We start from the raw sequence: 26,904 nt of genomic DNA on the forward strand, positions 1-26,904 counted from the left end.
ATTGTGTTACTATTGGGAGGGGGGGGGGGATGCTAGAAAAACTTATTTGATCCATGCTTACAATAATTATCAAGAAAATTCCGATGTCAATAAGAATTAGAAGATGAATGTGCAGACGACAGCCACGTGCCAGACGATCAAACAATTATTTGATTAAAATAATTATTTCAGATGTAAATAACTGTATATTATTATTAGAGAGAGGGATGGTAAAAACTTAAATTTAACTCCTCATTGAGAATCATTCTTTGAAAAAATTCCCGATATCAATGCGAATTAGAAAAATGAAAGTGCAGACGACAGCCTCTTGTTAGACGACGGCCATCTTCTGCTCATCGTGGTGCATTCTGAGAGTGTCTGAAAGCTGGCTATAATGAAACGAATCGAATTTTCCCTGATCCCTCTCTAATAATATTGTGTTACCGTAATGGAGGAGGGGAGGTGTTGGAAAAATCTATTTATAGTTCCTACTGCAGCGAGTACGAACAATAATAATTATTCTTAAAAGAAATATTCTTTCAAAAATTTCCTATATCAATACGAATTAGAAGATGAAAGTGCAGGCGACAGCCACCAATCATCTTCTGCTCATCATAATGCATTCTAAAGTATCTGAACTAATATTTAAGGTGGTTAATGAAACTGATCAAATTTTCCCAAATTCTTCTATAATAATATTGTGTTAATTAATATTGTTGGGGGAAAAAACTTATTTAGTCCATACTTAATAATTATTCTTTCAAAAAAAAATTCCGATGTCAATTTCGAATTAGAAGATGAAAGTGCAGACGACAGCCACAGGCCAGACGATTAAACAATTTTTTAAATATAAAATAATTATTCAATTTCAAATAACTTTATAATATTATTATAGGTGGGAAAAACTTATTTAATCCCTCATTAAATAAGAATTATTCTTTCATAATATTTCCGATGTTCATTTCAATTAAAAGTTATTGTGCAGACGACAGCCACGTGTTAGTAGGGTGACCATACGTCCCGTATTTCCCGGGACAGTCCCGGTTTTTTCTGTTTTTTCGGCCGTCCCGACTTTTTAACGAAAGTGTCCCGGTTTTCCCAGTTTTTTTTACACGAAGCTTACTTGAATTTTTATTCTTTATATTGAATCAAAGAATGAAATTCTTTTCCCCACTCATAAATTATATTATGATAATTACAAATATAAATAAAAATATTAATCTCTCACATTTGTCTTGGTGGTGAACGTTTTATTTCGTCGAATTCATTTAAATTCACTGCAATTGGCAGTAATGCTTTATTTCCCGCCATTTTGATTTTAGCGTAGTTTCTCCAATATTTGGCAACTTTGTTTACTTTTGGCGATAATTGGCGATGTCCCGTATTTTCCCGTAGGGACATCGGGAATCATCCATCTCCCGTATTTCTTTCAAGGAAATATATTCAGCCTACGTGTTAGATGACAGCCATCTTATCGCTCATCGTGGGGAATTTTGAAAGTATCTGAAATCGTATTTTAGCCGGTTAATGAAACGAATAAAATTTTCCTAATCCTGCTCTAAGAATATTGTGTTACTATTGGGGGGAGGCGGAGTATTGGAAAAACTATTTTGGTCCTTGCTTTATTATTATTCTTTCAAAAATTTCCGTTATGACTTTGAATCAGAAGAGATGAAAGTGCATGCGAGAGAGACAGTGTTAGACGACAGCCATCTTCTGCTCATCGTGGTGAATTTTGAAAGTATCTGAACTCGTATTTAAGCCGGTTAACGGAACGAGTCGAGTTTTTATATCTAATAAAGAGAAGCTAATTTTGTATTATATTTACATAGTAGTGAGTAATCACCATCTACATTTCGGCTCCCTTTCTAACGATAATAACCGTGTCTCCTGCACCCACGTAAATAATAATAAAAAGGGCCTACCAAAAGCATTACCGCTGCCCCGAATGTCGTTATATACTCTCGCCATATCTCTTTCTGTTTTTAGAATTCCATATTAACTGTCTTTCGTGATTCATGCACTCACCCAGCTATGTAAATATTACTCAGAAAAACTGGAGGGGGGGGGGAGGAAAGAAAAAAAAAGAAATCTCACAACGTGACGGCTCTAACCGTCTTTTCAGTAACGGCGTCGTCTGCACACCTGACCTTTTTTATATTATTATCATTTTTTTTTTTTTTTTTTAGTCCTGTGTCGTGTGTGTTCCTGAAATCGTTATTATAACTATTCCTCCTCGTTGAGTTTTCATATAAATATATATACGACGAGAAAAAGATTCACGATTTCTGTCTTTTTCCAGGAACTTGAACTGTTTAACCATGTCTTTGTTTTTTGTTTTTTTTTTCACCGCCATCTTGACACCTACTGTTAATGTTACCTCGAAAAAAAAAAAATGTGTAATGTGTTTTTCTCCGCCATTTTTTTTTTTCCACGTCTCCTTCTCAGAACAACTGAACTGACATGTTTTCATTTCGTGGGTTTTTCAGGTTTTTTTTATTTCGTTTGGAAGGCAGGCTCGCATAGATTTATGTGTGCACGAGTTTTTCATTTTTGTTTCGGGGCCGTTTCTCAGCAAAAAGAAAGAAAAAATGGATGTCATTCCAGGTGTGATTTTTCAACAGTTCTTCCCCCTCCCCCAGTCAAGTCCAGTCGATTTAAAAAGAGAAGCAGAGATGAAGGTCGCCATCTTTTTTTGTGTGTGGAGCTTTTTTTTACGGATCCGTGAAGAAACTTACCCGTAAATTGATGTTTGCCCTCCCCCCCCCCCCGGAAAATTCGCAGCTTTTCGGAGGACGAGGGTGCTCAATCGCTGGGCTGAGGGCGGGGGCAGAGTCGGATTCGTGGCCTACACGAAATTTTGCCGCCTTTCTCCCACTGTAGTCTAATTTTCTCGATTAGTCATTCCTTGAATTCGTCATCCGTGGCTAATCCTGTATAACCCGCTTGCCCTTTCCCCCTACCCACTTTAAGTACACCTGTGCCACTCTTTTGATCGCTCACACGCTCTATGTGTCACTCTTCTATGGATCACTCACATGCTTGCATGCACTCTAGGTCCACTCACTGACCACTAGGTCACACACTCATCATGTCTTTTGCTGTTTAGGTCCCTCCCAAGATGACACAATCTTCTGGTCACTCACTGACACGGTCCCTCGCTTTATAGGGCGCTTTTGATCATTCACCTGCTTGCACACGCTCTAGGTCACTCTTTTGGCAGTTCTCTGACCTTGTCCCTTACTCTCTAGGTCACACCCGTACCCACACACTCTCTATATAGGTCACTCTTTTCATTTTCACTCACGTGGTACCTCGCTTTATAGGGTGATTCTGATCATTTACATGTATGCACACGCTGTAGGTCACATTTTTTGGTCAATGATTGCTCACACTTTTGTTCACTCACGCGCTTGAAAATCTCTAGGTCACTCGCGGACCTATTCCCTCGCTCTCTGGGCAGAGGCGGATTCACGATGAGCTGTGTAAGCATTTTGCCGCCTTTCACCCATTCTACTAATTTTCTTGGCCACTCATTCCTCAAATCTGCCGCGCCACTGAACTTGCCGCCCTGGGCTATAACCCGCTAAGCCCCTCCCCCGTGCAGTAAATACGTCACTGAGTGCGGGCCACTTCATTCGTTTTGGGAACGTGTCGCGGACTACGTGAGTTATCTGTAAATGTACGTCGAGTCACTGAGGCGATCTGATAATGTCCCGCTTGAATCAGCCGTGTGGAAGGAGGAAAGCGGGAGGCGATCGCCCTTTCTCCCGCGCTCAGTGGAAAAGTTGTGTTATTGACAAGGAGATCCGTGCGGAGGCGGATGGCATCTGCACCCCCCCCCATCTTCGTCCACTATACACACCTTCGGTTATTCGCCCCCCCCCCCGTCCAAGAATTCTGTACCCGCTTATGGTGCAGAACCAATGCGGTGCCCCCCCCCCCCATCCACATTTTTTCTGTCGTCAACAAAGCTTTCCACCCTTTGAATTGGGATTTGGCACCTTTCCTACAGCTTCGCCCCGTGCGGCCGCAGTATCCGGGACATTTCTGCATTCCGGGAAATGCGGGACGTATGGTCACCTTATATTATACCCTTGATATAGTTGGACACATGTTTTCGGAAACATTTTCTCATCATTCTCGTTTTATTGCGACCTTCAACCTACGAGAAATACGTGAATTCGCGCCCCAGGACCCGCCCTTGACTTGAATGTGTTTGGAAATGTGTCTAGGGCAATTCAAGTGAACTGTAAATGTGTTGCGAGTCACTCGACTGATATGGAAATGTGCAGGCCCGCCACATAGTGAACTGGAGTTGTGTCGTTCAATTCCAGATCACTTAAGCTGCCTACGACACATTTAAAGATCACTATACTGACTCGCGACGCAGTTCCAGAGCACTTAAGTGCCCCGCCCCCGACGCATCTACAGATCACTGAAGTTGTTCGCGGCACATTTCCAGGTCACCAAAGTGACTCGCGACACATTTTCCGACTACTGAAGTTGTTCGCGGCACATTTCCAGGTCACCAAAGTGACCCGCGACACATTCACGGGTCACCGAAATGGCTCGCGACACATTTCCCGACTACTGAAGTTGTTCGCGGAGCATTTGCAGATAACTTTTGCGGGCCCGCGACGCATTTCCAAACCGATGAAGTGGCCCAGCACTCTCCAAAACATTGAGCACCTTCCGCATATATATATATACAGTCCAAACCCCGTTACAACGGACTTGAAAAGACAGAAAGTTCTTTTTCAATACAGTACAACCGGAGATGCACTATGTTCGATTTCATTCGTTATATCCGGGGGATCCCTACAACAGGATTCAACTGTTTCTCGCCTTGAAAAAAATCGAATAATAACTATAAATAACAATAATCCCTATCTCTAGAACCGAGTAATAACGTAATAGTTGATGAGCGGGGATTAGCTTTCGTTAGCACGAAACATGCCGTTTTATACGGAATTCGCTTTCAATAATCCCCGCGCCACTAAAGGTCACTGCTGCGAATGAATGTCTTGGGCGCTGATCTCAAACGCACGTTCATTTGTTTTCAATGACAGGTGGCGCTTCGAGATAAGGAACGCGAATTCACGTATTTCTCCGTAGCTTGAAGGGCGCAATAAAAGAGAATGATGAGAAAATGTTTCCGAAAACATCTGCCCAACTATATCAAGGCCCAACTATATCAAGGGTGACCATACGTCCCGTATTTCTCTTTTTCTCTAGCTGTCCCGACTTTTTTTTGCAGAAATGTCCCGGTTTTTCACGTATTACCAACAAGACTTTTCATTCTTCATTTTATTCATCAAACCAACGAATAAAATTATCTTCCCAACTGAGAAAATATATTATGGCAATTACGACAATATTCATCTCGCATATTTGTCATGTTTTTTTTTTTGTTTTAATTCACTGCAATTTCAAGCGATTGGCGAATTTTCTGTGATTTTCGCATGATTTGGCAACTTTGCTCGCTTTTGGCATAATTGGCAATGTCCCGTATTTTCCCGTGTTTCGAAGACTGATTTCCCGTATTTTTCCCGAACAGATAGGGTCAGCCTAATCAAGGGTTTTTCAACTCGTTGTGCGTAGGGCCACACACTTCATTGATTTGAAAACGTGTCGCGAGCCACTCAATTAAGGGGTCTGGAGCAGCGCCGCGGGTCACTTAAGTGGTCTGGAAGTGCACGCGGATCATTTAAATAGCCCTGGTTTTTGTATTATGATACGTATTTATGATTGTCATTTTTTTTAAACACTTTCCGCTTCTGTGTTCAAGTCTTTTACCGATCAGTAGATGGCAGCACTGAATATTGAATGATTACAATGTCCTCTCATTTTTTTTTTCAATACACAATTTTTCTCCTTTCCATAGCCAAGCCAAGCTACAGCTGGTGTTGGCCACGCGTGGATCCAGAAGTTGGGGGGGAAGACGATCGCCCCTCCCAAGAGCCGAATAATATGGGGAAAATTTGTCTGTCCCGAAAATACGGCATAATCCGATCCACCTACACATCAAGTCGCTTCTCCGACACATCGCCCTGGAATCGCCTGCTTCCACTTCATTCTCAGCTGAAGATACCTGGGGATGTACCACCTTCTGATTCTTAATAAGAATCCGCTTCTTAACTATGGATTTGATCTTTAGTTAAGAATCGAGAGAGAACTTTGCTACCACATTCTTAACTAAGAATCGTTTTTGTTCCATAGTTAAGAATCGAGTTAAGAACCAAGGCTACCCACTTCTTAGCTTGATTCTTAGTAAACATTTTTTTTCTTCTATGCGAGATAACTTAAATTCTTTCTTTAATAGAAGTTTTCTATGATTCATATTTTAAAAAATGGAAAAAAAAAATTAACAATGCATTTTTATTTCAAAATAAGGAATTCGTCAGACTTTTTAAATTATCGAAAAGTTATCTGAAGGTTGTGTGGGAGAGTTGAAAACAGTGTTAGAGTCTATATACAGCACATATATGTTGATAATAGTGATAAAATATCGGATTATTTCAATAAAGTTTGATAAATTTTGCCACATTTATCACATTTACCAGTGATTATGCATAATTCTCAAATTTTCAATCCATAAATATCATGATCGATGAGTCGTAAACACAATTTTTTTCATATTATGGGAACTTAATATAACTCATATTATGGAATTATTAAATTCAAATCATATATGATTTGAAATTTTTTATTAGTTTAAAACTTGAGAGAAAATTGAATTTCGCCCACAAAATATGTGAGATAAAGCTTTAATCGGCCGAAATATAATTTTACATAAGTTAAAAATCATTATTAACCTGCTGCTGCGTTTGTTTTTTTCACGTACTTTGGTGTACGTGAAAAAGCCAACATTACAGAAGCGATGACCATTTTTAATATTGGTGTATTATCTGATCACTATATATTATTTTTATTCGGCCACGAAGCAGCTATGCAATACATGTACAGTACCACGTTCATTTCGCCATGACAATTAATTTAAAGAAACATGAAGCATATTATAAAAATTATTGTTAGTCATGTAATGTTAGCTTCACTTACATACATAATGTAAACACAACGATGATTCATTTATCGCATTAACCATGGTTTGACAATTATGCATAATGACCTACAAATGTGATAGATTCACGGTATATGAGCAAAATTTATCAAACTTACCGAAATGGCCGGTGATTATTTATATAATAACCGCAGCTCTTTATCACTTTCACCATAACATATATAGCATAGCCCCTCTTCATGGAGGGTGGCAGGGATCCATCCCAGTGAACGTGGGATGAATCTTTGATTCGAATCATATCGGATGATTAAGTATGGATATGTTTGTTTTTTACTGTAACATGTTAAAAAAATATTATGTATTTATCATTTCTTCAAAACCGTATTCACATTTGCTGAAATAATCTCCGCCATTTTTTCAGGCTAGCGTCGCTCTAAAATTTCTTTTCCTCCTTATCTTGTCAACAACAAGCTGTTGTTAATTTTTAGCTAGGTGCTGATTGGCCAATGGAGAAATTCCCCAAAAGGGAAATTTATCGGCCTGTCCATCGTCACGTGACCTTAAGAATAACTTTTAACAATCACATCGTGGTTGCATTCGGAGCTCGATTCTTAACGTGATTCTTACGAACCGATTCTTACGTATGGATGATTGGTTATTAAGAATCAGAAGGTGGTACACCCCCTGCTTTGGCAAGCACAACGCCAATTGGGCCTCTGTTGGAGTACGGACAGGAATTCAGAACTCCACCTCCTCCAGAAATCTAGCTAGACCCTTTGGAGTAAACTCCTCTAAAGTGACTCTTCCCCTGACGAAAAACAGGTGACAATAACGTAAACCTACAAAAAGCAGACGGCAACAACATCGTCTGCAATAAAACGCATACTCTCACAGACAAGAGATGGGTAGATGGATAGTTTTCTCTTTACGAAGGATTTAACAACTGGCTGTTGTTAAATCCTTATGGTAGCGGAGAGTGACGTCATCCTTGTATGAGTCGCCATCTGGTGGCAGCGTCAGCAGTTGTGACCTTGGCCTGAGTCTGGTCCGGCCGTCCATGTACGGTCCCTTTCAGTGTACACGAGCTCCAAGGAAAGATTGAGAGATTCGGTGCCTCTGTAGTCTAGTGGTCTAGGGCGTTCACCCGGAAAGTGAAAGGACGTGGGTACGATTCCCCGCAGGAGCAGTTGTATTTTCTCTCTTTCCGAAATATATCTTCGCAACAGCCAGTTGTTAAATCCTTCGTATGGTAGCGGAGACTGACGTCATCCTTGCAGTTTTCTCTTTTACAACTTCTTTTTTCTCTGATAATGTTCCACGTAGGCTCTACCAACACAAAAATCCAACCATTTACCATCTTCACTTCAAAATATGAAAAACAGATATGGCATCACCACACAACCTGTCGCAACAAAAATGCGCTAGGGACGCGCACACTCACACAACACGTTCCTGCAGGTAACCAATTCATTAGAAATTCCGCAGAAGAATGTGTACGAGAGCTGCATGTACAGTTCAGTAGTAGTAGGTGGGCCTGATACCCCGAGTAAAGGTGCGACTAGTTACCTGCTAATCTGGATAGTCACGCATTTGGGTGACCCCGTGTAATGTTGAAGAAGCATTTCATAGGGTGAATTCGCTGACTTCTTCTGGACCTATTGCCGTGGTACAAGGCCCGCCTGTTTCCTATATTTATGGCCCCGAAGGGCTAAACCAGAGGGGTGTCCAGTTTACCCTAGAACATCGCAAAAAAGCGCCAAAATGAGTACTTGCTTCGACTGGCCGAGTGTTTAGTTGCGGCCCTGGGCATGGTACAATGGCAATGCAAAGGACAGCATTGCTACTTGGCCATATCCCTGACAGTTTGGAGTTGACTTCACAGTGTGCACAGCGTGTTATGTTTACGTTATAATGTTACATATGCATTTCTTTCGAAATGTTCGAGGGGTGAGGCGCACGCACATTACTATAATTCCGTTCTTTTTTCATCTTCCACCAGGTGAACCATGACAGTCATGAGAACGGTGACATCGATGGATACCACAACGATGGGTTCGCTCACTCGGAGAAAGTCAAGGCGCTGCGTCTCGACATCGACAGGCCGCAGGTCGGCAAGGGCCAGGCCCCTCCCCCGACGACGAACTGTCACCCGCTGCCGAACGGTCACGGCACCCTAGACAACGATGACGACGAAGAGAGGTGTTCGTCGTCCTCGATGAACGGTTCGGCCATCGTCAACGTTGACTCGACCGACGACGACGTGAACCTCAACAAGGAAACCACGAAGGAGTTGGTGAAGCGCCCGCTGGACGAGAAGCTGCAGAACTATGACGACGCCAAAATGCTCAATTCCGACGAACACCTGACGATAGCTATACCCGAACCCAACGACAAGGAGCCGTCGTCGGTCGTCGTCAGTGTCGGCGACGGCAGGCTGCTGGTTTCCATGAACCACAGCAAGAATCTCGCGAACGAATCTCCGGACAAGGACGACGACGACGCCAAGGAGAAGATACCCCTGAAGGACATGTCGTCGTTATCGGACGCGGCCAGTGAGAAAGCCCTGGAGGCCGCGGGCCACCAGGACGGTCACCACCAGAACGGCAGGACGGCGGACGATTACTGCTGTCCGAGAGACGGTGACAGCAACGACCCTACGGTGCCAAACGACAAGATGCAGCAGGGCAATGGAGCCGGTTACGACGAATACTTCATTCCAGTCAATACACACAAGAAGTATCTGAGGTAATACAACTGCCATCTCTACACAGCCCACTCGAAACATAAAATTATATTTCAATTAACCACTTTACGATCAAATACGTAATATTGCGTCCAAACGCCTGTGAAATGAACACTCAAACAAGCTTCTACTTTTTTTCTCCGAAACTTCTTTCCTTTTCTCTACCGCGAGGTTGCCGTTAAGACAAGGTTACCATATTTATCGCCCATTCGTCAAATACAGATCATTCAAATTTCTCGCCAATACCTTGTGAGGGGTCATTCAAGTAGAGTTCGATTTCTCTCTTTTATCACCAGGTGAATAAGTGGCGCTTTTTTTTATTTAATTTTTCTTTTTTCCATGGTCCATGTAGTACAGGGCGTCCATAATTAAAACACCCTATTTTAAAGTAGCCTACATGCGAAACCAATCATCAGAAAATTGTGAAATTTTGTGGAAGACTTCATGAAGTGATGGGAATTTTTGTTTCGGGGAGAAAAAAAATTAGTTGCACATGTCGCCACCAGAGGGCGTTTTATGAAGAAATGACACATTTAGGCAAACGCTTACAATTTTGACAACTGTTAAATACTTTTACAATTGCATATAGAAATGTCCTTCTCCGCTTGTTAATACAAGATTCATTGAAAGACTGGTTATTTGTGGAGATATAGCCAGTCTTTCTACAAATAACCAGTCTTTCAATGAATCTTGTATTAACAAGTGGAGAGAGGTCATTTCTATATGCATGTGGCCATCTTGCGGTCTATGTCATTCACGAGCTATTAGTTGATTGCTGCCGCCGTCCATGTACGGAGCCTTTCAACATACTTGTATGTATACGCTCCAAGGTTGAAATATTTTATCTGTTTCCATAGCTTGGATGGTAGAGCACTCGTCCGGCAAGCAAGAGACCAGGGCTCGAGTCCCCGTGGGGGCAGTGATGAATTTTCTTCCTTGTAATCTTCACCTCCACAAATAACCAGTCTTGCAATAAATCTTGTGTTTTTACATTTGTTACTGCAACAAAACATGTTCCACATGATGGCCAGCATTTTCAGATACCATGTGAAATTTCAAGGTGGCACACAACTGACCGAAGTGTGGGCGGGAAATGTTCAGCACGTGGCGTGAAATGCTTCCTTTAAGGTCAGGTAAAGTTCTTGGACTGTCACGACTTACCAGACGTGCCCCCCCCCCCCCAAAGCCAAAAATCGCATGAATTAAGGTCCGGGGATCTGGGAGGCCATAGAATAGGGAAGTGCCGGCTGATGACACGTTCTTCTGTAAAATGTGTTTTAAGAACATTCTTAACACACACACACACTGCAATGTGTGGAGAATCTCCGTCTTGCATAGAGATTGTGTCTGCAAGGTAGTGACGTGCTTTGCAAGAGCTTGAACAATTTCGTTCTGTAGCAGCAATGCATATCGCTTCCCGGTGATCCAACATGTCACTGGAGCTGTAGAACGTAACTCCACGTAGAAGTAGGGACCGTAGACTGTTCCTTTTTGCGTTGAGTAGATCAAAGGCCTCTGGATTCAAATTGGAATGCCCATCTGATCTAGCCAGCTCCACGTCCAAATTTCGGTATCACCTTCACTATGCAGTCCTGTTGCAAGATTTAGGAAGAGGGGGAAGTCAAAACTATAGTTTTTGGTATGTCCTGGATAAAACGGGAAAAATGCAGACAGAAAGAAGGAGAGGGGATTGTTAAAAACTAGATTAAAGTTTGAATGGGAATAGTTATTGTGGAGGTAATTAGAAATGTATGTCTTTGAAGGCCAAAAAAAAAGTGCATTGTAACAAGGGCGTGTATTAAGTGACGAAAGACGTCACTCTCCCTCGTTAATACGACAGATACGGAAAACTGGCTGAGTGAGGAGATATTGATGTTCCAGGAAAATTCAGCCCTCACGGGATCTGTCGTATTAACAAGGGAGAGTGATGTCTTTCGACATATACCGCCATCTGGTGGCCCTGATGTCATCTGCGAGCTATTACCGGAATGTTGCCACCGTTCATTGCACGGAGCCATTCAGCCTACACATACGTTCAAAGGAGAGGAAATTCTATCTATCTTCATAGCTTAGGGGCCATTCAAGTATTACGTAAGCAGATTTTTAGCCATTTTTGACCCCCTTCCCCCCCCCCCTTGTCAGCAAAATTTCGTCAGCAGCTTGAAATATTTCATATCTTAAAAAAGGAGTGGTTGATGATGTAAGCAACCTTCAAACCCCCCTCCCCCTTTGTCATCAAAAGTCAGCAAATCCGAAACCCCCCGATGCTGACGTAATACTTGAATGACCCCTTAGCTGGCGGAGCACTCGTCCGGCAAACGGGAGGCCGGGGTTCGCGTCCCCGTGAGGGCAGAGATGAATTTCTCTTTCCTGAAACATCAATATCTCCTCACTCAGCCAGTTTTCCGTATCTGATCAGCACCTTCTAGAGATAGAAGGCCTCGGCAGTTGTTTGCCATAAACGTCATTCAGACTACCTAGCAAGTTTGCCACATTTTGAACCGCAGCATCCTATTTCGTTTCTTCTTATTTTGGCGTAGAATCTTATTGATTGGATGTGGGGGGCATGGAAATCGCCAATTCTGAGCCCGATCATTGCTTTTACTCACAACGATGATACTGGCACGCGAGCAGGGAATTTTTTCCCCCTGAATATTCTGAGGGAAAATGGACTACTTACTGACGTCACAAGCAGACTTTGAAGGCCTTCTGATCTGACGTATATTAGTGCTTCTTTCCCGAAGCCTCGTGAAGATTTAGATGATTAGAAAACTCTCTGTCGACGTGTTCGATTTTGACTTCCAGCGCGAATGGTTGTCGGCATGGCCCCCCACAAACGGGGGGCTGATAGGGCTCTAGCCCTGGGGCCCGGGACAGTTCTCATCATTTTTTGCTTTTTCACGCTATAAATTAACTACAGAAGGGGCCCGCAAAAGGTTCCAGCCTAGGGGCTCCGATGTGGGGGCCATGGTTGTCGGTTACGCACGTAATCCTAAAAATGCTTTGTGGAGGGAAGCATGCAGATCAATTTTATATAATCAGTCGTTGTCTTTTTTGTCTTTTTTCAGGGGCGAGAAACTGTATCTCACGAAAGACAGCAAAAAGATCTGCAAAAGTTGGAGGCGAATCATCATATGCGGTTTAATATTCATTGTAGTCGCCGTCGCTATTCTTGTTGGTGTTCTGTCAGCAAGTAAGTGTGTGACTCCTTATTACATACAACATATGTACAGGGCGGTTACGAAATAGCTTTGCTCCTACAGCAAAAACCAACGAATGCGAATGAAATTCGAGATATAGATGTTTATATATAAAAGTGTGCATTCGAGAATGAGATGGGAAACGGAAACCGAGCTCTCGCGGTTACGGTCGCAGCAAGAAAAATTTCGAATGGGTGGCAACACCCACTTTTACGCATTGCAAAATAATCAGCGTATCAAAAAAATAGAAGTGGAGTTGGGGGGGGGGGGGTGAACTGTACCTTCTATTTCTTCAAATCCGCAAGTCCCTGACCGAGCATCTAGCGCACCAACCCCTCATGGTGAGACCCTTGTTTGTCTGCGTTCTGCTCCCGCATTTATGGTGTGTGCTATAGTATATGACTAATACAGTATAAAATACCGTTACAATTTTCATTTATGTTTTCTTTATTTTTGATACGCTGGTTATTTCGCAATGCGTAGGAGTGTGTGTGTTGCCATTCGAATTTTTCAAAATTTTGTTACTGTGGCCGTAACCGCGATAGCTAGGGTTTCGTTTTTCCATCTCATTCATTCCCGAGTGCATATTCGTATGTTACCGATAAAGCTCGAAAGCCGTTAATGTGCACATTACTCAGCTGATCTACAGAGCCGCTGGTGGTGGTCGAGTGGTCATAGTGACGGACTCCAGCACTACTTCAGACATTAGTCGAGTCCATGCCACGTCGTGTTGCGGCACTTCTGCGTGCTCGCGGGAGCCCTACACGATATTAGGCAGGTGAGCCAGTTTTTTTGGCTCTTCAGTGTATTAGCTAATAAGTCACTCAAATGATGAAATATGGAAGATTTATTTTAGTTGGTATTTAATTGAAGAAATGATATACGAAACATCGTTCGCATCGCGGCTCGCGTCTTTTCGCGGCAAAAACATCAACAATATCCGTTGCCACCCATCCAAAACTATAACCTCCAAAATATTAGTAGTTGTTGTTCTCGCACTTATGTTGCTCATGAGTAAAATAATAGTCATTTGTATATTGCGTTAAGTGATACTGTATTCCATTTCAGCGGGAATACTTATAGCAGAATCCGAAAGCAAGAACATGAGGCACGATACTCCTCCGACCTTACCACCCGTATCGATCGCGGGTCCTTACGCCGCCAGACCGCTGCCGAAACCACAGCAACCGCCCAAATCCTCAACGTCGATGCCCAGCACAGAACGCCACACAGTGCCGACCACAGTAAGTAGCGGCACGTCTCCTGAAGTCATCACCAGAGTTCCTACGCAACGAAATCCGTCTCAGTCACAGAGCATAGGTGAGGATTGAATTACATAACGTACTAATACTAGGTACATTTGTTTCAACTGCTGTCTGTGTGGCTCCGGTTCCCGATTCGTAAGCTCCCTAAATACGTAGTATGAATCGCTAATTAATTCACTGTATTTATTATGCTTGTCATTGCACATAGGAATATTTGTGTACCTAATGCGCCTCTTGTCACGAAAGTTACCAAAAAACTCCTAAAACCTCACAGGAGTAAAGGAAAAAGATTCTTTTCTGAAGATCTCTCCACTAAAGAGGTTGAGATGACAAGGATTCAGCCCATTACACCAAAATAATTCACATTTTTTACACTGCAGATTCACAAAAGAGGGGCCTGGAGATGGTCCTTCTGCACCTAGGAACGATAGGGGAAAAATTACATTGTACTCCAAGTTTGCTAGGATCAACCAGGATTAGCTCCTCGGTCCAGAATGTTGGGAAGGACCATGGTTCTCCATCACCTAGGGACGATAGGGGGAAACAACGACACTCTACTCCAAGTTTGCTAGAATTAGCTCCTCAGCCTAGGATCTAAAGGGAGAGGGAGGCACCTGATCCTCCATCATCATCAAGAACGATAGGGGAAACAATGACACTCCACTCCAAGTTTGCTTGGATTAGCTCCTTGGCCTAAGATCTAGGATGTGGGGGTTAAGATCATGGGTTCTCTCTTAACTAGAGACGATAGCGAAGCAATGATGTTCCACTCAAAGTTTGTTAGGATCAGAGAGGTTCAGCTCCTCGACCTAGGATGCGGTGTGAGCTTGGTCTTCCTCCAGATATGGGGGATGGGGCAGGGTTGTTTACGACTATGGTCCTCCTTTATCCAGGGATGAGAGGGGAAACAAAATGACACTCCCCTTCAAGTTTGCTAGGATCAGTCAGGATTAGCTCCTCGGCCTAGGATCTGGGATATAGGAGGGGCAACCTATGGGGAAACAACCCCTCCTCAACCTATGGGGGAAACAATGGCACTACTCCAGGTTTGCTAGGATCAGCTCCTAAGCTTAGGATCTAGGATATGGGTTGGGGGAGCATGGTTCCCCTCCACCTAAATGCGAAAAGAAAACAATGGCAGTATCCTGCGAGTTCATTAGCTTGATTGTCTGAATGGAGGGTTCAATCAATGAACCAGTCAGAACTTCCTTAATTTCTCAGTATTTCAGATGACACTTACAGTAAAGGAAAATGACCCGGGAGTTCTGCAATAACCCAACCGTTTTTCCTCTAATAACCTATGGTTAAGGCACAGTTCCCAAACTTTTTGGTCCATTGCCACCAAATTTTCTCTTTCTCTCATTGCCCCTTCCCCCCAACTGAAATCGACCCACAGGATCCTAGGTTAAACTCAAAGTTTATATCGCCACCCGGACCCTTTAGCGAATGAAATCTCCTTTGCCACTCTTCCGTCATGAGTCTTTGATTGAAAAAAAGCTTCAGTTTCCTATAAATATCACACATTATATCTTTTTTATTATCTCTCCGTCAGTGCCAAATGCCTTACTTGGTGAATTCGTGATCACGAACGAAAATTTCACGGAGGATTTGAGAGACAACACGTCGTTCGGTTACATGCAGCTGAAAACGCATCTCGAGGATGAGGTAACGTGTTATCCTATAACATTCAAATTTGGTTTTAAATCCTCGTCGAGGATCATTTATTTCACTACGAAAGTTGAAGACACGATCTTGATACAACAGTGTCTCTTAAGCATTTTTGTTTCCTCACAAAAATATCTTATTTTGCAATCCATGAACTCAGAGACTCACTTTATTGTATTTTCCATGCATACCGCAGATTGGGAATTCATCTGAAACGACCCCCCATGATTATAATTGCACAACCTCATTCGTTATCAAAAATTGACCGGAAAAACGTGCAGAGTAACTCGAAGGATGGTTTATTTGACATTATCTTTATTCAAAAGTCATCTGAAGGATAGTTTCTTTGGCGACTTCATGTTTGACATTTCCTTTATTTTACCCTAAGCACAGTTCCTTTGGTGTCCTTATGTTTGACTTTCCCCTTATTTTACCCAGAGGATAGTGTCTTTGGCATCTTCAACCTTGACATTTCCAAAGTTTTACTAGAGGATAGTTTCTTTGTTGTATTCAGGTTTGACATTTCTCGAAAATCATCTGAAAGATTGTTTCTTTGGCGTCCTCATCTTTGACTCCCCCCCCCCCCTTATTTTACCCGAAGGATAGTTTCTTGGGTGTCTTCAACCTTTAAATTTCCAAAAATGTACCGACGGATAGTTTGTCCTACTCGTCTTGAGCTTTGACGTTTCTCGAAAATCACTAAAAGGATAATTTCTTAGATGTCTTCATCTTTGACATTGCCTTTATTTTACCCAAAGGAGTTTCTTTGGCGTCCTCACATTTCCCAAAATTCACCCGAAGAATAGTTTTGTGGTGTCTTCATCTTTGACATTCCCCTTATTTTTTATCCGAAGGATAGTTTCTTTATCATCGTCAGCCTTGAAATTAACATTTCCAATAATCATGATACAGATAAAGATAGTTTCTTTGACGTCTTCAACTTTGACATTTCTGGAATTCACGCCCAAAAGATAGTTTCTTTGACGTTTTCTGCTTCGACATTCACCGAAATTCGCCCAAAGAATAGTTTCTGTGGTATCTAGTTTTGGTATTTTCCAAAAGTTTTCCTAAACATTGTTTATTGGTTGCCTTCACAGCCTTGAAATTTCAGAAATTCAACCGCAGGATAGTTTCTTCAACTTCGACAGTTCCTGGATTTGCTCAAAGGATAATTTCTTTGGCGTCTTCGTGTTTGAAATTCCCATTATTCACTCGAAGGATAATGTCTCTATCGTCATCAGCTTTGACATTTCTAAAATTCCTTCGGCGTCGGCACCATCTTTGATAATTCCCTTATTTTTATTCGAATGATAGTTTCTTTGACATCTTCAGCTTCGACATCTTTTTAAACGCGATCTTTTCGTATTTCTAAGAGATCCAAATGATCTGACCAGGGAATTGTTTTAGTAGACATCTCCACTCCCGAACCGGGATTTGAATCCATACCTGCACAGCGGAAAACTAGCACTCTCACCACTTGACTTTCTTTAATTTTAAACCGTACGCAATTCCCGGTCGATCGCCATGGGCAATTTACTACCGAGTGTGTATACCTAAGAGTCAGGGTGCGTATATTTGCGCGGTTTTTCAGTGGTGCCATCTATATTTCAGAAGTGAAGTGAGTGAATTCACCACTTGACTGTCGAGTGAGAGTTAATTTCTGGAATCCAGTCGAAAGATAGTTTCTTTGACGTAGTCTGCTTTGACATTTACCGAAATTAGCCCGAAGAATAGTTTCTTTGGTATCTTTTGTAAAGATGTTTCCCAAAACGTCACTCGGTATAGAGTTTATCTCGCATCTAAAAAAAGCTTTGTTTTTTTAAAAAGTTTTCTTAAACATTGTCTGTTATAGTAGATGTCTTCACAGCCTTGGAATTTCCTGAAGGATAGTTTCTTTGCTGTCTTAATCTTTGGTATTCCTCTTGTTATCCCTGAAGAACAGTCCGTGTTGTCTTCAGCTTTAACATTTCCAAAAATTTACCCGAAAGGATGGTGTTTTTGGTGTCTTTAACCTTGAAATTTTTCCAAAATCACCCGAAGGATAATTTCTTTGGCATCTTCAGGTTTGAAATTCCCGCTATTCACCTGAACTTCTTTGTTGTACTAAGAAGTGTGTAAATTCCCGGTATTTCCACGTGAGGAAATTGGCAACTTCATTTCTATTTACCGGAAGGACAATTTCTTTGTTGATACCAGTTTCGAAATTTCCCGAAATTCATCCGAAGGATAGTTTCTTCGTCGTGTACAGCATTTACAAGGCACGGGAAAAGCAGTTTTTTTCCCGGTGTCTTCGGCGTCGATATCTCCCAAAAGTCCCTGGTTTTCGCAGCTCCATTCTTGCCCGAAAGGCGTTCGAAGGATTTCGTGTGAACTTATTTGTTGTCTTAAGCTATATGCATCATATATACATATGATATTTCACAAAAGTAACCAAATAGGCATAAAAGAATTTAGATCTCTAATAATCGGAAATGACATCGCCAATACTTACAACATGACTCTGCTTAAAAAAAAACACGCATCTTCTGCGGTCCTACGCCGAGGTGTACTGGACATAGGACCGCATAAGGAAACAGGTGTATTTCATTGTTATAACGGGTCCCCCCCCCCTACGATAATATAAAGGCCTCTGTAAATGCGGCTGCTTTTGCAAAACTAATAAGCAATACCGAAACCGCCAAAAGGGACGAATAATCAGGGGCCTTCCTCGTTGCTGGGGGAGGCTACGAACTGTACCAACGCAGTGTCCGAGAAAAACTCTGGACCGCAAAAGGGTTAATCGAGAGAAACGAACCGTGCTTCTTTTCTTTTTCCCCGGTGATAAATGGTATGCTGTTGGTACGGGCCACCCGCGTTTATCTACCCGAGGATTCGCGGGTCTGTGTTCTTTTGAGTCGATTTCATATAGGAATTTTACTTCAATACTTCACGAGTCTCGTAACAGTTTTCCTCTTCGTTCTAGCTGGTACGAATTTTCAAGAAAGCCGGACTTCGGTACAAAGAGATGAAGATTCTAGGTTTCAGGTCAGAAATCATAGAGAAACTTGTCTTTTTTTTCATTTATTTTTATACACGTTACTGTGAATGTGCGTAATTGGTTATTATGCATAATCACCAATCGTCTCGGTAAGCGTCTGATAAACTCTTTTTTCTCACCACGTTTCCGCAACAGCCCAGGCAGCATCAAAGTGAAATTAGTGTTGGTGTGGGATTCCAATAAATACTCGGTTCCTGCCGAACAGGTCGAATATTTCATCAGGCAAGTACTGAAGAGCAGGTCCGACACAATACTCGCTTTCAAAGTCGATTCTTCCAGATTGGACTTCAGAGGTAAAAGTTCGGTTACGATTATCGTCTGTTTTCTTTGGTTTCCTTTCGACGCCCCGTGTTGAATTTACGTACTAATGCAATACTGTTATCCTTATCTTAGATGTCGTGAATGAATGTCTCGTTCAAAACGGAGGTTGCTCGCAGGGCTGCTACTACGACTACTACAACCTGACGAAGAGCTGCACCTGCGGTGGCGGCGCGGAACTCGACGCGGATGGCAAAACGTGCGTAGTAACGTCATCGAAACGAGAACCAGGTATTATAATGCACTGCATGTTTATTTCAAAAACAGGAGTACGGCTGTAATTTGTATTTCCGTCTTCTGATAGGCTCTTTTTGAGTAGGGGCCATTCAAGTATTACGTCATCATCGATGGGGGAGGGGGTTTCCGCTTTGCTGACTTTTGATGACAAGGGGAGAAGGGGAGGTTTGGGATGACGCTTACATCATCAACCACCCTTTATGAAAATATGAAATATTTTTATGGCATCTTACTCGGTGCTCCGAAAACGGGAAAACCCTTTCGCTAGTTTGTGGGCACTTCTTGAAGTAACACATCTCTCCATATTGTAGTGCCAGTAGCAGCTGGTTTCGTTGCAAATAAAGCAACCTGGGGAATTCTGGGACCGGGTGTGTGGCTGAGGACTTCTTTGGCCGTCGCTCGGGTTGGTGGGGTCTCTCTCCCTGTGCTTCCCGGGGGTGGGACGGAGCTGCTATTGAGGGTCACCGACCTAAAGACCAGGCTATGCGCTTGCAGCTAGGACTTAGACAGAGGGTCGGGAGTGCCGGGAGGGGGCACTTGCTGGTGGTTTCACCGTCGGGCGCTCCGGCCCGGCATTCCCGGTCCTCCCAAGCACGACCCAACCCACACGGATAAAGGGCTTACATCCCGGAAGGGACAGAGCCGGGTCGTGTCTGGTCTGACAGTAGCAGCTGGTATGCAATTTATTGGCTTCTTTTATTTAGCACGGCGCCACAATCTCGTGCTGGAAGCATCGGGTCAAATCATCTTATATCACGAAACCACCGAAGAATCGATGATGTTTGATGGACATTGCCGATTTCTTGATCCAATCTGCGCTTTCCATCTTCAAACCGCTGGAACCGAAAGATAGAGACCAATGAATCGGAAGACCTCGCTGATGGAGGTGTACATCAGGTCCTCTACGTTTTGATACCAGGAGTTTAAATTTGTGTGCAGACGGAACTCTTGTTTGTCAATATCGAAGCCGTATCGATACTGCAGCTATTAACATAGGCAAAATGTAGATGGGCAAACGAAATTTCCATCTCTATACAAGTTGTGTGATGGCTTCATGTAGGTGGTCCGTATTTTGACAACAACTCAATTTTTTTTTTTTTTCAGAAACTACTGAATCTCCAACAACACCAAGAATTACTGAAATGGAAACTGGCAACACATCAGTGACGCCTGAAACACCTCCACAAACCTCAGAAACTAGCTCATCTATGAGACCCAGTACACGACCGGCACCGATGACGACAACGACTCCTCCAACCGCTACCGATGCCACGACCACATACGAAACGACGACGATGTCAGATCAGGAGGTAAATAACGCCACGACGGTATCGGTCAGCACAACAACCCCTAGTCCAATCGAATCGAGAACGCCACACGTCCATGACCACGGCCTGCACACCTTTCCCGAAGACATAACCACAACGACTTCGACTACTACGACGACACCCATGACTAGTAGCGAAGCAACAACCACCACTACAACTGAAAATACTGGCTCAACAATCGCTAACATGGAGGAGGTGATGACCAACCTCACAGATGCACCAGCAGCAATAACTGGTCAGATGATGACTACGACCACCAGCGTTTTTTTAGACACCGAACCACCGCTCACGACGCCATCGACTGATCAGCGACCAACCAGCAGTAATCCACTGACCACAGTCTCCTCCGCCGGCAGTGAAGTAGTCGATGCAAGCACTGATTCTATTACGACCCCAGAGAGCACTTCCGTAACGGAGACCGTAACGGTTTTCGACACCACGGTGGTGGTAACGACCCCGAGTGACCGTGAGGAAGAACCGAGCACTCCAACTCCGGCCCCCAAACAGATACCCGCCACCAGTTTCATTGAGATCGAAATCGGTCCCGTCGAGGAGAACGTACCCGAGACCTCCAGCAGAGCTGACACTACGTCCTCGACTACTACAACTACCACTACTGCGCAACCAGTCACTTCAGTCGACGACGTCATCATCACCAATGTCACCGAAGTCCATCAGACGACTACCACCACGACGACGGCCCCCGTCGAGCCGGAAACCGCGTTTCCAACGACCATATACGACATGATTACGACGTCTTCCATACCATTCATCGACACGGTCTCGAAATTGGTCACGACGTTGATAGAGCAGGTCGGGAACATGACGGTGACTTCCCTGCCCACTAGTACCGAACCGGTGACGGAACCGGTCACACCCTTACCCGAAGAAAACACGACTAGTCCTAACGTGGTGGTCACCGACCCAGTGATTCCTGAGGCTGCAACAACAGAGAACAGTAACGACACTGGAAGCACTCCGACAACGAGCCTACCTGATAGCTCAAGTCCATTGCCTACGACTACCATACAACAACCGGCTGCAACCGAAACGACTGTCGGGGTCGAACCCGAACCTGCCGTCACGGTAACTTCCAAGAGCGTAACCGACGCTATTCCCATACAAACGGATTCTGTTACTACGGCTCCGGACACCGCAGTTCCAACTGTTTACGAAACGAAGAGCACCACTCTGGAACCAGAAGCCATGTCCACTCTGACAACTCCTCCTCCACCCTTCGACATTATAGAAGCCAATACCGAAAACGGGAGTGCCGTCAATGCATCCACAGAAGCGCAGGACTCCACAACTCCGACAGAGAGCACACATATAATGACCGTGATGTCAACGGATAGCGACGACGCCAACGTCACCGTGAGTTCCACTGAAGAACCTGGAATGACCCCGACGGATACAGCACTGGTATTCGTAACGAACGGATCAGTAATAGATGCAAACGCTACGGATTCGGAGGAGAACTCAACAAAAGTCGTGACAGGCTCGGCTACAACAACCGCCGCACCCGATTACACAACCTCTCCTGGTGACGACGTGACGGCGACAGTCTCCGACAATTCCACCGAGACCACCCTCTCGCCAGACATCATCTTGCCTGAGGAATTCGAAACGAACGTGACGGTTGGTTTCAACGACTCGACCGACACCACTGAGATCGAAAGCACCACCGAAGGCGTCACAAACAGCACGGACGATGTAGATGCAACGACGGCAGCTGTTGAATTCACCACCAGCACCGGAGCTGAGGATACTACTACCGCCGCGACGACGACAACTACGGAGACTGAGCCCATGACGACGACTACAGAGATGGCAACGACAACAACTACGGAGATGGCAACGACAACAACTACGGAGATGGCAACGACAACAACTACGGAGATGGCAACGTCAACTACGGAGATGGCAACGTCAACTACGGAGATGGCAACGTCAACTACGGAGATTCCTACAACTACGGAGATTCCTACCACAACAACAGAGATTCCTACCACAACAACAGAGATTCCTACCACGACGACTGAATTGATGTCTACGACACCGAACGCTACGGAGATGAGTACCGTCGCTGGTATCGAATGTCGAAAAGGTAAGTTCTGCCATCACCACGTACGTACGTTGTTGTGGTCCGTGTCCGGTTCATGAACCCCGTGGTAATGAGAGGCGGATTCATGGTTTTTGTCACACCCAGCTCACACACTCTCTAGGTCACTCCCATGCACATGCTTGCAAACTCTTTACGTCACTCACATGCTTGCAAACTCTTTACGTCACTCACATGCTTGCAAACTCTTTACGTCACTCACATGCTTGCAAACTCTTTACGTCACTCACATGCTTGCAAACTCTTTACGTCACTCACATGCTTGCAAACTGTAGGTCAAACGCAAGCTCTAGGTCAATCTTTTGGTTGCATCCATGCTCAACCACTCAATAGTTCACTCCTATGCTCACACAAACTGTTGGCCACTCCTATGCCAATGTCTTTAGGTCACTCCCATGCTTCACACTCTTTAGGTCGCTGCCATGCTCACACACTATCTTGGTCACACCCATGCTCCCACATTCTTTTGGTTGCTCACTGACTTGGTCCCTCACTCTCTAAGTGACTTTTTTAGTCATTCAAATGCTTGCGCATGCCTTAGCGTACTCTTCTGTCATTCACTGACGTGGTCCCTCGCTCTTCTCAGGCGATTGAAAACTATTTAGGTCACAACTGATGTGGTCCCTCACTCTTTCTGCCTCTCACATGTTTGCAAAATCTTTAGGTCACTCACATCCATGCTCACACACTCTAGGTCACTCCCATGCTCATACATTCTTGAGGTCACTGTTTTGGCCGCTCACTGACCTGGTCCTTCCTTGTCTAGATCATTCATTTGTTCATGCACATGTTTGCATGTGAATTGATCACTCTACTTACTGTTTTAGTCACACCTATGTGTGCACAAGCTCTATAGTCTGTTTCAGGTTAACTTTGCAGTGAAGAGAAAGGTAGAGAGTGTATTCCTTCGCCGCAAAATATAGTTCTCATACATCGGAGGTTTAAGATGAACCTTTATACATAATATTTCAATTTTTTCTATGATTTTGAAAAAAATACTGAAAAAAAATCGTTTTGAACCGATGTTTACTTGTTTAAAATTTTTAAATTATAAAAAATATTGGTTACCATTATTAAAAATCCATAGCAACGGCAACGACACTCTGGCGCGATATCCTAGAAATTTTCCCCGCCAATATCACTGTCGTGTTTTTTTTTCGTTACACAATTATATACTGTATATATACATTTTTTTTTTCTTTATTTGGTTGAATTTTCCATAACGATACAATTTTTCATTCAGTTTTACAGGCAGTTATAGGCAAATATTCAATCAGTTTTATTTCTCCCAAAAATAGGCTTCAGTGAGTTCAGATATTCACTCATAGATTACAAGAAGTGTTTCTCTTCCACGAGAGTGCCGATACTATTGTGACTTGTGAGAGGCCCTCTATGGGTGCAGAAGTTTTGGTTATAGGTCCTCCTTTTTTTAATTATTTATTTTTTGCCATGTTTATGGGATAGTTTTAGTTTCCGATCACGGAGAGTGTTGACAGAGTCGCGACTTCCACTCACACGAACGGACGCCATCTTCCACCCACCTGTTTCTCCTCATGCCCCTTGCCTTTAGTGTCTCTTCAGATACAATAAATGAGTGGGGGGGGGGGGGTCCACAGTGGTTTGGGCTTTCATCTGTTATGTGACAGTTGTGTCTTAATTTTCACCAGAGATAGCCACGCTAAAGTTCTCTGCTCTTCCATTCCTGAATACTATATTTTTGGTTTTTGAATATTCGTTGTAAACAAAACTCCATAAGAATAATCCGTAATAACCATGAGCAGCACATCAACCGTAACAAAAGACTAAAGCTGTCGGGAAAACAAGTGGCATCGACGTATACCGTTCGGGGAAGGGGGGGAAGGTCGAGCGACGGAAATTTCGGCAAGAAAAGTGAGTAAAAAAATTCTAAACTTTTCCGTATCATTATTATTATTTGGTGCTATTCCTGCATTTACATGTGAAAACAGAGTTAATCTGCATCTTCTTAATTTATTTAACATTAATTTTTTCCATATAAATTGAAGAAAAAATTAAAAATCCCCAAGTTTTTGAGAGCCATGGTTAATATACAGTGTTTTAAAATTACACGTTGCTTTCATAATATTGTTTAGATTTTTTTTCGTAAATAAATTTCAGCTGAGGGAAGGGAAACATTGCAGAAAGATATGACTGTTTTTTGAAATTTTTAATGTTACTTACGGCATATCAATGAAGAGTAAGTGACACGCTGATAGAAGATAATTATTTTTTCTAAATTTTAAAACACTTTCTAATCAAAAAACAAAACAAATGATTTAAAAAATCTCACTTTAATTTCTGAAAGTATCGGCTATGGTTTTCTTTTAATTCTATGATTATTACTAATTTAACTGTGCAATTTAACTGTGCAACGTTACACGTAAAAAAGATTTTTCTCAGTGAGATTGGTGAGAATCGGCCATACCTTACCGAGGCCGCGCATCGATACATTGGTTAAGAGGCTTTCGTTCCCATAGCAACGAGTGATGCGGTTCCCTCGTAGCTTCCCCTTCACTGCAAAGTTAACCTGAAACGGACTATAGGTTATTACTCTTTTGGTTGCGTACTGATAGTCCCTTCGTTTTCCTAGTGACTTTTTTGGTCATTCAAATGCTTCCACATGCCCAAGCTCACTCTCTTATATTAACTATTTAGGAACTATTAGGTCACGAAACTATTTAGGTCACTCACACATGATTGCAAACTCTTTAGGTCACTTAAACGCTTGCAAACTTTCTACGTCAACCGTTCGGTCACTCACTGACCTTGTGCCTCGCTCTCTTCTCTATTTCAACTAATTTTCCTTTACCGCTAATTCCTCAAATATTCCGCCCGTTCGAACTTGCCGCCCTGAGTCCTCCCTCCTGTACATACGCCTCTGGTGTTAATGACAATTCTTCCTCTCTCTCTCCCGCAGATCAGTTTCTGTGCACTCTCCAGGACAAAGACGTCTGCTTCAACAACACTTTCTTATGCGATGGCATCTATGACTGCGATGACAAAAGCGACGAAGCCAACTGTGAGTATGAATTTGCATTCTTTCTTTTTTGGCAATCAGGATGCCGAAATTCTCGATGGTTGCTTAGAGTTCGAGGACTCTCGAAGGGGGGGGGGGGGATAGTTGGATTATAGTCATAACGGTCGAACCCGCTTCGATTTCCGTTGGCATCCTAGTTGGCTCTGTAAAGTTGGGACGTCAAGGTCTCTCGTGGACGTGCTGGCTTTTAGGATGTCGAACGCTTCGATTGACAACGGTCATGGGAGCATAACTCGTATTCATTGGCGTACGCAGGAGCCGAGATTATAGTGTTATTTTGCAAGAACAAACGTAATGACTTGCCCCATGTGAGGAAAATGCTGCTTACGCCTCCCTATGCCCATATTGACTTAACTTCGGGGAGTCGGTACTTCTGGATAATTCCGAGAACCCACGTGTGAGTGAGTGCTAGCATGATAAGAGTCCTTAGATAGTTATGATCTCAAGAATTCGACCACCTTTGGTCTTTGTTGACTTCAGGAACGCTACAAGGCTCTGTGTGCATTCCTAGTTATGATTAATATGCAAGTCCTCCGATTGGTAATGGTCTTCACAGCTGGGCCGCCCAGCGTGTCGGGACTTCCTGGACGCTGCAAGGCCCTGCGTGCATTCCTAGTTATGATTAACATGTTGGTAATAGTTTTCACAGTTGGACCGCTGAGTCAGGACTTCCTCGACGCTGTAATGTCCTACTTGCGATACTTGTCATGATTAAAGTGTAAGTCCTTCGATCGGCGATAGGGTCCACAATTAGAACACGTAATGTCTTCATTGACATCCTAGTCAGCTCGGTGACGTCGGCACTTCCGAGAGTTCTGCGCGCAGTCCTAGTTATGATTAAAAAGAGAAAATCCTCCGAGATTGGTAGTGTTCCTCACAATATCAGCCCTCATAAGTCTTCGTTGACATCCTAGTTAGTTCTGTGGATCGG

At 43.3% G+C, this 26,904-nt stretch overlaps 1 protein-coding gene across 1 annotated transcript in view; it reads left to right on the top strand.

Moving 5' to 3' along the window:
- LOC149070895 (uncharacterized) overlaps positions 1-26,904 on the top strand; it is a 135,665-nt gene that overhangs the window by 83,604 nt on the left and 25,157 nt on the right. The window contains exons 2-10 of the mRNA XM_089248690.1: positions 9,003-9,748; positions 12,815-12,939; positions 14,015-14,266; positions 15,764-15,876; positions 18,839-18,900; positions 19,049-19,206; positions 19,307-19,462; positions 20,573-22,903; positions 25,854-25,955. Coding sequence (XP_089104816.1) covers positions 9,003-9,748; positions 12,815-12,939; positions 14,015-14,266; positions 15,764-15,876; positions 18,839-18,900; positions 19,049-19,206; positions 19,307-19,462; positions 20,573-22,903; positions 25,854-25,955 — 4,045 coding nt within the window. The remainder of the gene's footprint in view (positions 1-9,002; positions 9,749-12,814; positions 12,940-14,014; positions 14,267-15,763; positions 15,877-18,838; positions 18,901-19,048; positions 19,207-19,306; positions 19,463-20,572; positions 22,904-25,853; positions 25,956-26,904) is intronic.

Source organism: Pholcus phalangioides, unplaced genomic scaffold (genome assembly GCF_987345545.1).
Source record: "Pholcus phalangioides strain wild (caught in Gottingen) unplaced genomic scaffold, Ppha-v1.0 ptg000020l_1, whole genome shotgun sequence".
Lineage (NCBI taxonomy): Eukaryota > Metazoa > Arthropoda > Arachnida > Araneae > Pholcidae > Pholcus > Pholcus phalangioides.